At 36.6% G+C, this 13463-nt stretch overlaps 1 protein-coding gene across 1 annotated transcript in view; it reads left to right on the top strand.

Moving 5' to 3' along the window:
• The window catches only part of ptprq (protein tyrosine phosphatase receptor type Q), a 49524-nt gene that overhangs the window by 19752 nt on the left and 16309 nt on the right, over positions 1-13463 (top strand). The window contains exons 22-30 of the mRNA XM_042743620.1: positions 209-337; positions 569-715; positions 4756-4916; positions 5040-5442; positions 6453-6614; positions 6696-6875; positions 7417-7524; positions 7612-7893; positions 9223-9504. Coding sequence (XP_042599554.1) covers positions 209-337; positions 569-715; positions 4756-4916; positions 5040-5442; positions 6453-6614; positions 6696-6875; positions 7417-7524; positions 7612-7893; positions 9223-9504 — 1854 coding nt within the window. The remainder of the gene's footprint in view (positions 1-208; positions 338-568; positions 716-4755; positions 4917-5039; positions 5443-6452; positions 6615-6695; positions 6876-7416; positions 7525-7611; positions 7894-9222; positions 9505-13463) is intronic.

Here is a 13463-nt window from a genome sequence, read left to right as displayed (position 1 = left end):
TTTATGTAAATGTCTCTGATGTGTTATTGCATGATTATTTAATACATGTTGCAAATGTGTGTTTTCATAATTTTTATAATTATATCTGGAATTATAGCAATAGGACACATATCTAAATAATCACAATTTTCACGGTAATACATAATCTCAAGTTTTCAAAAATTTAAAAAAAGAAATAAATAAATAATATTAATAATGTGTGTTGCAGCCCCTGAAGACCCACCACAAAGCGTAGTTTTCAGAAACATCACTTCTAAATCTCTGTCTCTGTCTTGGGACCCTCCAAAGATCATCACAGGACGGTTCAGTTACATCATCCAGCTTCACAGCTCTGAAGGTAACACTTGCTAATACCCCTTGGCCATCAAACCAATGCCTTCACGATTCATATTATCCGACAGACACCACACTGTGACAGGAGCTTTACGTGACACCAACCAGTTAGTATATGAAGCTGTGTGGCCTTGCGTTTACCACACATGCTCCTGACATGCTCTAGACTACTGAAGGCAAAGCACATCCTTTAATAGTTGTTTACTAATGTGGTGCATGTATGTGTGTATTTCAGGGTTAATTAGTGAGAACAGCACAATCGAACAGGCGTTTATGTACACTGGACTGACTCCATACACACAATACTACATCCATGTGATGGCCAAATCAGCAGGGGCCACAGGACCGGCAGCAGTGATCAACATTACAACACTAGCAGAAGGTAAAATATATATACACACAAATCTACAAGCTAATGAAGGCTTACCGTGACGTCTTTCTTACCTCTACCCAAATCTTAACCTCATATAAGAGAACATTTTTGCATTTCTAAATGTAAAAAATAATTATATTTAATTTTTTATTTATTTTATTTTTTACTGATAATGTCCTCATTTATATCTTAACATTTAAAAGAGAACATTTTGCATTTCTAAGTTTACATTTTTTTGTTTTTGTTTTTTGTTTTTTCGTTTTACTGAGAATGTCCCCATTTTTTATCAGACTTAGCCAACTTCTGAGGACAAAATTTAGCTTTACTATAGATAGTACAGAAACAACCTGTGAAATGTTATTTGCACCCTGATTTTGTCTTTCATTGATTTCAAACCTTTAGACGTGACATAATGTTAGATAAAGTGAACCTGAGTCAGTATAGCATATACTTCAGCTGATTTTATTCAATGAAGATCGTCAAATAATAATTAAGTTGAACAAAACCCACATTCCCTGTATGAAAATATTATTGCCTCATACACAATAACCAGCTAAACCACATTTAGCTGTGCTGACTGTAACATAAAGAAGCACTGAATCACTTTAGATACTGCTGATGTGCAATTTTTTTTCTTTCTGCACGACCCTGCTACACTGTAGTTGTGGTTCATGGATGAATTGCCACAAATTCGTCTTGTGTATTTTCTGCTACACTGGAGAATTAATGGTTCCTTCAGACATCACGTGACCTCCACCATGATTGATCGTTGGTGTCGTGTTTTCTTAGGGGGGTTTTTGAAACAGCAGAAATATAGTTGTTTCCTTTTTAATTGGTAGGGCAGAGCCCTTCTTTTAAGGGTGTAGGGCATTACTGTCTCGTATAAGCATTTGGAACTCCCTTGGCGAAGAGAATGACTGACCAAACATTACCTTGACAACGCTGCGCGTGCATGCATCATTCAGCACTCCATCAGTTTTTGCAAATAAATATTTATTCTTGCTATTATTTTATTTAAATATTGTCTAATTGTGTCTTATTTACTATTAAACTTTTTAAAACTAAACTTGCTTAAACTTGCTTACACTACCGTCTTAAATCATATTTCTATCACTGACAAACAATATTTTGTATTCCGTTAAAAAAGGCAAATTTAATTAGCCTATTCTACTTACATTTACATGTGAAGTCAAAGTCAATTCCAACTTTGCTTTAAAATGCATCGCAAGATCTTCTTACCGAAGATCACATGATCACAAACGGAAATCTCTTCTGTGAAGTGACCATTGCATGTTCCCTTCGCTAAAGGACTACTGGAAGGGCCCTTTGTAAAGGGATTCAGTTGTTCACTTTCGAACATCCCTACAAATGTCTTCCCCTTCCCGAAGTGCCCTTCAAGGGTTAAAAAAAAAAAGCCGTTTTGGAATTCGGCCTTAAGGCCCGTTCACACCTAGGACGATAACTATAAAGACAGCGATAAAGATATCATTCTAAAAATCATTCTCAGTATTAAAAATAGCAGAGTCCACACCACAAATATAACGATAAAGACAAAGAAAAACAATATCGCTGGAATCACTTTCAAAACTATTTTTTCCAGCTGATAAACGATAAAAATTGACAGCCAATCAGAATCCATCCTGCTGTAACGAGCTCAAGAATTTAAAGCGACAGACGAGTGTGCGCTTAGAATAAACAGACGATATCGTCCGCTGGTGTGGATGCGAATATCGTTATCTGTATAGTTATCGGTCTTGGTGTGAACGGGCCTTTAAACTGTGTCTGCTTGTGTTTGCTTGATAATGACATATTGGGAGCCACGTCATACAAAAAAATTAAATTTTTGATTCATCTGTTTGGAGAACAGATGGCTCATGAATGTGTAAGTGTTTGCGACTTCTCTAAGTGTTCAGACTCGGGTCAAAATAAGTGAGAATTATAAATGAGGTTTATATTTAGCTGGACTGGGTGTAATTAAGTCTGTCTGTGAAATCAGCTATCGCTAATTATACCTTTAATTGGTTTAATTTAGCTGGAGGAAATTACTTTTTCATACACCGCCAGTTGGCGCTGAATAATAAAATGCTTATTGAATGCGTGGAAAAACAAGAAAGGTTATTTGTTCACTTAGGGTTGCTTTTATCTAAAATTAGATTTTGGTTCAAGGCCTCAAAGCATCCAATGCTCTGATAAATAAAGGGCTGCATTTTTCTCAGCATTGGATTGTAGAAATGGGAAAATATATCAGATGTTCCCATGGACATTAATAATCCAACCCAGACTTTACATGGATATACACCATGTGACAGTAAAGACATTTATACTTATATTTTAATTATGAATAAATTTGCATGACTTTTCTTGATGTTTGTGATTTAAAGCACTCTTTAATTTTTTGCGATTTTATTTTAAAGCACGTTTTGTCTTTTTTTAAGTAATTAAGTTTGCTTGAGAAAATTTACAGTTATTATTATTCTTCTGAGACTAAAATTTCTGACTCTAACTCGTCCTAGAGCTTTAGCTCTACAAACTCCAAACTAAGCCCAGCTCTTTAGACTGATCTCACTTAGTGTGCTGTATCTTTTCTAACTGATACGATTTATGGTTCTCATAAAACTGAGGATTAAAAATCATAAAAATCCCATGGACTTGCATTGATGGAATGTTCAGATGAACCAAGACTATTCAAACTTCAACCATCAAAATTTAAATCTAAACAAACTGAAGCCCATTAGACTGAAGCCCATTCTATGTACTATTTCTAAGCCATTTAAACTCATTCAAATTTATCTGTCTAATATTATTAATCTATCTATCTATCTATCTATCTATCTATCTATCTATCTATCTATCTATCTATCTATCTATCTATCTATCTATCTATCTATCTGTCTGTTAGCAACATGATAGCAACATGCTAGTCATGCTAGAAACATGCTAGCAAACATGCTAATGACATGTTAATCATGCTAGCAACATACTAGCAAGAGGTTAAACATGCTAGCAACATGCTAGTAACTTGCTAATCATGTTAACAATATGCTAGAAACAAGCTAGTGACATATTAGTAGCTTGCTATTCATGCCTGCAAACTTTATTAATGCTAATCATGCTAGAATTGTGCTAGTAACATGGTAATCATGCTAGAAAAATGGTAACAACATTTTAGTAACTTGTTAATCATGCTAGAAAATGGTAACAACATTTTAGTAAATTGTTAATCATGCTAGAATCGTGCTAGCAACATACTAGTAACTAGTTAAACATGTCAACAAAATGCTAATCATGCTAGAAACGTGCAAGCAACATGTTAGTAAGTTGCTAATCATGCTAACAACTTGCTGGTAACATCCTTATCATACTAGAAACATGCTAGTAACATGCTAGTAACTTGCTAATCATCCTAGTAACATTCTAATCATGCTAGAAACAGGATAGCAACACGCTACTAGCTTGCTTATAATGCTAACAAAATGCTAGGAACATGTTAATCATGCTGGAAACATGCTAGTAACTTGCTAATCCTGTTGACAACATGCTAGTCATTCGCTAATCATGCTAGGAACATGCTAGTCACTTGCTAGTCATGCTAATAACATGCTAGTTACTTGTTAATCCTGCTAACAACATGCTAGTAACATGCTAATCATGCTAATAACATGCTAGAAACTTGTTAATTATGCTAGGAACATGCTAGTCACTTGCTAGTCATGCTAATAACATGCTAGTCACTTGCTTATCATGCTAACAACATGCTGGTTACTTGTTAATCGTGCCAGCAATACGCTAGTAACAGGCCAAACATGCCAAAAACATGCAAATCATGTTAGAAACATGTTATCAACATCTATCTAATCTATCTAAATTTTCAAACATCAGGCTTTTACAACTGCTTTAAACTTTCAGGCTAGGCTTTCTCAAGCCAACAAGTCCTGACAAACTTTTTTATCTAGTTTAAAGTCATCTTGCGGGCCTCTTGGACCTGTGCTAAGGCCCCTGGTTAAGTTTATTGTTAACTGTATGTGTGTGTGCATTGATTTCCCCGTTAGCCCCAAGTGCTGTGTCTCACCTGACAGCTGAAGCTGTGGACTCCACATCTGTCCGTCTGTCCTGGAGACCCCCGAGCCAACCGAACGGACTAATCACACACTATCGGATACTGGTGTTATACCGCAGTACTCTTGTACAGGACATCACCCTGCGAGGACAGGTAAAACATACTAAACTCCACAAACACAAACACACACACACACACACACACACACACTCACTCACACACTCACTGTATTGTGCTTAGTTTAGCTTTACTGATAAAATGTTGTTGTGTTTACAGAATGCTCCACTTCGTCGTAATGCAAGGTCACTTGACATCACTACGACATCTGCGTTCATTCTCACCTCACACAGAACGTTTCCCACTTTGGGTCGTGATTTTACCAACGCTGATACGGAACTGACCTCTGACCTTCCTCTGACCCCGAGCACCCCCCACACACCTCCACCCTGGCTCACAGTGACCCACGACAGAACTGATGTATCTGTTGAAGCTGAGACTGAGGCTGTGACTGAGGAACCTTTGACTGATCTTTCAGCTGTCACTCAAGGAACTGACCAACCACCATTGGTTAACTTAAGCCCCTCCCAGCCCCGTCGCTCCACTAGGGCGGTGGCCACAGACTCCACCCAGCAGCAGACGAACCCCTCAACAAGAGCTGCCACCACTATTGGAATAGAGGGTAAATAACTGTTGTGGTGACTTGGATACTAAAATTACTGTTAAAAGCTATTTTTTGTAGTGAGTTTAATTGTTTTTTTTGTTTTGATAGTAATTTTTATGTTAAAAGCACAACCAAAATAACAACTCATAATTTGCAACATGTATCCCTGTCAAAATACCTAACTTCGTGTTCATATTATTTATAAATCTCCATAGTGTCGATAAATTTAAATTTTTTAGTTTTAGCTTATTTTAGTTTTCATTTTAATTTTAGTTCAAATAGTAATTTGAACAGACCTACAGCATTATATATATAGTAAGACAGACCTACACATTTTCAGCTGTTGTTTTTCAAGATTTAAGTATTTTATTTTTCCAGATATGTTTCAGTTACCAAAAATTATTTTCATGGTTACAAATTTGTTAAGTATAAACAAGACACTTCATTCTTTAAAATTTTTTTTTTTTTCCCCTCTGCTTATTTCCCTACCCATAATCCCAAAGATTAATCCACCAATCAGAGAAGTCACTGTCACCATGAAAACTGATTGAAATTGGTGAAATAGCAGTTGTGACCTGTAATTTTTTTATATATTTTTATATAAAATATTTTATATTTAAGTTGTTTTATTTTTTAATTACATTTTATTTAAAATATAAGTATTTTATATAAATCTAAATTTTTGTATTAGTTTATTTAAATAAGTATGCTATACTTAGTCCTTACAGTAGTCCATGACTTATAGTAAATAGTTTTATATTGTACAATAATTTTTTTATTTGATCACTTAATTCATAGTGTTTCATGGGAAAAATTTTCTCAAAGAATTTTGTAATCAAAAAATTATATTTTTGCAAAGTTTGTAAAGTTGCTGTGCTAGTTCATGTGCTTCCAAAAATTCTTTATTGAAGTCCCAGTGGAGAAAATTATTGGGAAAATTACTTTATCGTGTACGCTAAAAGGGGGGCAGTCATTGTTGCTCTCCTTTGCTTTTTGTTTTCTGATTGCTTGTGCTTTTTGATTGACAGTCCTACCTGCCACTGAGGAGACAGCAGACCTGTCATCTGATCACATCATGTATGTGGTTAGAAGACTGAGTCCTTTCACAGAGTATACATTTAGCGTGACAGCAAAAAACATCATTGGAGAAGGGCCTTCCACAGAAGTTAAAGTGAAAACAACTGAACAAGGTACAGTACATTCAGACTTTTGAAGTACAGTAGTTATAACATACAACCACTGTATAAAGTAACCCCAGTCTTTCCCCATAGTGCCTAGCTCTGTTCAGAATGTGTCCTATCAGAACCTGACCTCCACCTCCATCCGTGTTACTTGGGAGCCGCCACTGAACCCTAACGGCAAGCTAACTCACTACACTGTATATGCACAAAATCTCCTTACAAACCAGCAATTACGACAGATGGCGGATACCACCACTGAAGTGCTCACAGGTAACACACTACAATAAAGGATCATGTGACACTGAAGACTGGAGTAATGATGCTGAAAATTCAGCTTTGCATCCTAGGAATAATTTACATTTTAAATTCTAGTACATTAGAAAATAGTTATTTCAAATGTTAATAATATATCACAATGCTATTGCTTTAACTGCATGTTTGATCAAATAAATGCAGCCTTTGTAAGCACAAAAAACTTCTTTCAAAAATATTAAAAAATCGTTCTGACCCCAAGCTTTTGAACAGTAGTGTACATCTGGTGTACACTCGGCCTCTAATGCCACACTTTCTAGGACACCTTGAAGAAAACCAACTTAACACATCCACCAAGATTGCTAGGAACATGCAAATCACCAAGATTGAGCAAAAATAATAAAAATGGTGAATTTCCAAGCATTTGTTTGCAGATTCATCCTGCTTGGATATTTTACATCTAATGCAATGATGTTTAGACATTTCTAAGTGTGACCCATGTTCAAATCGTTTTTGAGGACACCATATTCAGTAACAATATATATGCTCATATCCACAGGTCTGGACAAGTACAGCAGTTATAAGGTACGTGTGGCTGCTTCCACCGCCGTGGGGGAAAGTCCACTGACCGATGAAGACTACATCTTCGTTATGACACTAGAGGATGGTATTGAGCCAGTTATGTTTCATATACATACCGAAGTCCCCTTAAACACTTTGGAAATCTCCAAGCATGCTTCCATCTGTCTTTCAGAGCCAGATTCACCCCCGCGGGATCTGGCCGTACTGAAAACCACCTCCTCCACTGCTTCTCTCACCTGGTCTCCCCCAGAGAAACCCAACGGCATCATCCGCCTGTATGAGGTCTCCTACACCAACGGCACATACAGCAACACAGTCAACAGCACATCGCCCAGCGCCACACTGCGCTACCTGAAGCCATACACACACTACAATGTGACTGTCCGTGCGTTTACGCTACACGGACATGGGAACCAGATTTCTGATACTCTACAGATGCTGTCGGGGCAGGATGGTGAGTCACTGTGTGTGTGTGTGTGTGTGTGTGTGTGTGTGTGTGTGTTCAAGTTTAAAGGAAAAACTAGAAGAGGCATAAAACTTTAATCCAATCTCATCCTGAAATCCCACACTCTTTCCCTTTCAAAGGGTTCCTACAGTTAAGGCACATTCACACATACAGCGATTAAAGTCTTGGTGCTGTTTGACTTCTAGTAGACATTCACGCTCCAACTCTATCAAGCATCAAATTATGTGGATTCTAGTGTCTTTACGTCAATTTGCATGAAGTGGAATGTAAATTACCAGCTCTCATTAATAAAGATGAATGACTTCCAGACACTTTGTTGCAGCAAACATACTTTTAATCAGCAAGAACACATTAAATTGATCAAAAGTGACAGTAAGACTTTTAGAATGTTACAAAAGCTTTCTATTTCAAATAAATGCTGTTCTTTTGAACATTCTTTTCATCAAAGAATTCTGAAAAAGTATTACAGTTTGCACAAAAATATTAAGCAACATTGATAATAATGAGAAATATTCTTGAGCACCAAATCAGCACAGTAGAATGATTTCTACAGGATCATGTGATACTAAAGACTGGAGAAATGGCTGATGAAAATTCAGCGTTGCATCACAGAAATAAATGTAATGTTAAAATAGATTCCAACAGAAAATGGCTATTTTCAATTTTAATAATATTTCACATTATTCCTGTCTTTACTATATTTTTGATCAAATAAATGCAGCCTTGGTAAGCATAACTTCTTTCAGAATCATTAAAAAGTTTTACCGACCCCAAACTTTTGAATGTTAGTGTGTGAATACACCTTCATTCATAAAAGCCCACTTCCTAGTACACCTGCTCTGACATATTGAGCCATGGTGCTTATGCAGGTGGTTTACATTAAGTTTAAATCTTAGTCATTTCCCCTACTTCTCCCCTGTCCTATTTGTACTGTTCATTATGTTGAAAATTAAAAAAAAATAAAAATAAAAAAATAAAACCTTGGACCGGCCAAAAAGGGAGCGTGGCCTAGTAGGTTAGTGCTTGAGCTCCAGCATGTTGAGTTACGGTGTTCATGTTTCCTTCTTTTTATTATTTCAGCATATTAAGCTGCTTATGTGGGAAATGCAAATTCTAATCTCATTCCCCCTCTCTACTGTTTGAAAAAAAAAAAAAAAAAAAAATGGTTAATTAATTAAAAAGCCAGCTTCAACTTAATATTATTTATGACATGCTTGAGAGGACTGTTTTATTGAATGTGAGCAATTTACAGGCTGATATATTTTTTGCACTAAGCGCTGACTTCATCTTAATGTGCAGTTTAATTGTTTGTTGCAGTGCCTGGCAGCCCACCTTACGAACTGACCTATGAGAACATCGGATCCAGTGAGGTTAATGTGTCATGGTCACCCCCGCTTCTCGCAAATGGCATCATCTTGTTCTACAATGTGGAGTACTGGAATGCCACACACAGTCTGAACCAAACAACACATGTGCCTTATGTCATCCTGTCCAACCTGCGAAAGTATGCGCGCTATCGTATCAGTGTACAGGCCGCCACACTGGTCGGCTTGGGAAACCACACGAGCGAGATCCTGAACATCACCACACTGGAGGACGGTGAGTGTTCGGTTTTAACAAACGGACCTTGTGGTGTTTAATCAAGCTGTTTTTACTTTTTAGGTTCAGTCTTCATGGTGAATTTATCAGGATCTGTATTAAGGTCACACTTAAACATTTCTTCTTTTTACAGATTTTCAGAAGTCTGCGCACAGGAAATGAGTGTTTTATTATTTTTAAATATTTTTATTTCTCCCACAGGATATTTTGCCTTTAAACCAAGTTTAATCTTTCTACCTCAGGGGACAGAACCTACCGACAGTGTTTGTGTTTGTTTCTCTGTGTTCGGTTGGTTAGTTTTTCCATTAGCAGCTGTCAGAATGGACAAATGTGGATGCCGTTCCTGGCATGGGAGGCATTCTCTTACATTTACTAACTCAAATCACTGTCGTGTTCGAAGAGTAAAGTCCTTTTCCACAGTTCTGGGTCTATAATAGCTGTTTTTCCTAAACGACAGTACCCAGTTCCCCTCCAGAATTCCTAATCGCCAGGAAATTGTCTGATACTGAGGTAGAGTTGTCCTGGAAACCTCCAGAGGAAGCCAACTCTGAGATTTTATACTACATAGTGAGAGTGTGGTAAGTAAAAATGATTTAAAATCAGTTTTTACCAAAGACCTGGCTATTTTCGTACAAGATTGAAACGAATCTTTGTGTGCGTGTATTAGGAATCTGAGCTCTGAGTTTGTCACAAATGTGACGGAAACTTCAGTGGTGGTGAGTGTGGATGGATTGGGTCAATATAATGCCTCCGTGAGCAGCTGGACTCGACTCGGAGATGGAGGAATGTTGATTTACATCACATTCAGTACCTTAGAATCAGGTGAACACAAACACATTCTGTCATCATAAGCATGTTTCTAATGTTAAGGCATATATGCCTCATTTTGGCCAAACATTATAGCAGCATCACATAGAATAAACTGTGAAGTCATTTGGAGATGACGGAAAAAATCTGATTTAAATACATACATTACAGTAATAAATTACATCTTAAAATATATTCAAATAAAAAACAGTTATCTGAAATTGTGATCAGCTGCTCATATTAATGCAACCTTGGTGAGCATAAGAGACTTCTGTCAAAATCTTACTGACCCCAAAATTTTGAAAGATTGAAAGCATATAGAAGCGTTAGTAAATAACAGAACATTTACCTTCATTCAGGGTGTTTCAATTTAGTTATAAGGTTTAGTTTCATTTAGCCTAGAGAGTCAGGCAGCTCACTAAGTTTTGAAGAAAAAAAAACACAATATCATGAAACAGCATTGCCCTCATAGTCATAAAGATAAATGCTTTCTCTGTTTTGCAGCCCCCTCTGACCCTCCACAGAATGTATCATACACACTCCTCACCACCACTACAGTACGTCTCAGCTGGAGTCCTCCAATCCAACCCAACGGCATCATCCAATACTATACCATCCACTACACAGACAATACAGAAAACAACACAAAGTATACGCAGGTATATACACTCACACATGAGACACTAAACACGATGGTATTCTGTTTTCTATTTAAATATATTTTAAAATATAATTTGTTCCTGTGATGCAAAGGTGAATTTTCAGCATCATTACTCCAGTCTTCAGTGTCACATGATCCTTATAATAATTCTAATATGCTGATTTTTCTGATTATTATCATTCTAATATTCTGATTTCTTATTATTATCAATGTTGAAAACAGTTGTGCTGCTTAATATTTTTTGTGGAAACTGTGATACATTTTTTCAGGATTCCATGCTGAATAAAAAGTTTAAATGAAGTCTTTGCTGTCACCTTTGAATCTCAATGCACTTTTTTAAAAAAAAAATATGTTTTTAATGTTTTCCAATTAGCTGTTAACTAACGAAATTGGCTGTGCCCGGAAACTTGTCACACATAATTAGCAGCAATTTACTGTAGATATGATTTGTTAAAGATATGAATTAAGACATTTTTTACCTTTAAGGTTGTTTTTCTTGTGTTGATATCCTCATTAGATAAAATACCTTTTATTAAATCCCGATTAGTTATGCAGAAATCAGAAAGAAATAAGTAGAAAAAAGCAAAATGTACCATGTTTTTGGACATGTAACATTTAAAGGAATAGTTCACCCTAAAATTTAAATCATTTACTCACCCTGAAGTTGTTCCAAACAAAAGATTCTTTCTTCTGTTAAGCATAAAATAAGATATTTTAAAGAATGTAGACATCCAAACAGTTGACAGTAGCCATTGACTTCCATAGTATGGGGAAAAAAATACTAAAGTCTGAATCGGTGGCTACAGTCAGCTGTTTAGTTACCCGTATTCTTCAAAATATCTTATTTTGTATTCGACAGAAGAAAGAAACTCATACAGGTTTGGAACAAGAGGAGGGTAAGTAAATGATGAACCGCCACAGTACTTTTTGTAAAGGATTAAATCTCTAAGAATAGCTAGACCAAACTCAGAATGAAATGCTGATTCAGTCGTGCAGTGAATGACCATGTTCTCTTTCTCTCTCTGTAGACGGTTCCTGGTTCAGAGCACTGGTTGGTGTTGTCTGATCTGAGAGCAGGACATGAGTACAGTGTATGGATGAGTTCCAGCACTTCTGTTGGTGATGGGGGAGTGTTCAGTCCCCATCTAAACTTCACCGCGTTAGAGGACGGTCAGTCTCCTCACACACTCAGGGGAGAAGCGCAGCTCTGCACCACTTTTCCAACAGATTACCTTTCAAAAAAATCACACTGAAACTCATAAACACACCCACAAGCATGCACATCGCACAGATTCAGCACATTTTGTGAAAGGAGACAACTTCCTTCAGGCTGCAAACTGGGATTGTTGAGCCCTCACTACGAGACCGAGTGCGTCTGATCTCAAAGCCTTTTATTTGTCAGTCTCTAGACTATCCCAGCTTGCATTTCCTCTCACAGGATTTGTTGAAAATAGAAAATACTGCAGCACATTGCTGTAAGTTTCTGGGTACATTATGTAACATGTTATATATTTGACTTAAGAAATATTGTAACACTTCCTGTCTGAGACCAATTGGAGACTTTTTTTTTGTCTCCTGCTTCTCATATCTTTGTGCTGAGAAAAAGATCCCAGTAATGTCATGTACAGTATCTCAAAAAAGGGATTTCAAATTGTACTCAGATTTGCCAAAATCTGCAGGTCAGAGATCTCAAACATTACTCATGAAGGCAAGTGATCTACTTTATTTTTTATAGCTCTATGCTTTTATTAAAGGTCAGCAGCTCATTAGCTCTCCTTTTTTCTTAAGGAGTAACATCTGAGCTGATTCTTAAAGGAAACAATTCAGAAGTACAGTACATTTAATGCCCACATTCTTTAAAATATCTTATTTTATGCTTGAAAGAGCTTTTTTTTAACACTAAATTAATTATTTCATAACTTATATGTTTATGTGAATATGTTAACCTGGTTTCAGAATCTAAACCATGTGTCAAGGTTTTATGTGAGAGTCATAACAAACCATTTTTGTGTGATTTTGGGAAAAACGGTGCAGAGGTGACCTTCTGAGACAGATGAAGGTTTTTCTCCCCTGGCGTCTGAGATTTTGAAAGTGTTCTATATGAATAAAAAATGCCATGGTCCTGTTTGGCTCTTTGTGAGTGACTGTGTCTGATCGGTTTGCAGTTACTGGAGAATCACACAGCTTCAGCAGCTCAGTTCAGCCCAAAGCAATATCTCGGACACAGAACGTGCTCCAGACGGATTTTCTTACTAACACAATCAGCCTGTCTTTCTCTTCTGCTCTCTCCTTTTCTATATCTGTGATCTTGATTCTGGATTTTGCAGACGCTGTGCCGGAGTTTATTTACCCTTTTTCATTTCCACAGATTCACAGATGTGTGTAATTGCTGAATATCATGTCCATGTGTGTGTTGTATGTGTGCTTTTGTATTTTTAATGAATATTTTAATCTCTTGGTTTAAGATAGATCATTTATCTTCACTGCTTTT

Source organism: Cyprinus carpio, chromosome B18 (assembly GCF_018340385.1).
Source record: "Cyprinus carpio isolate SPL01 chromosome B18, ASM1834038v1, whole genome shotgun sequence".
Lineage (NCBI taxonomy): Eukaryota > Metazoa > Chordata > Actinopteri > Cypriniformes > Cyprinidae > Cyprinus > Cyprinus carpio.
This window is presented reverse-complemented; position numbering and strand designations above follow the sequence as displayed.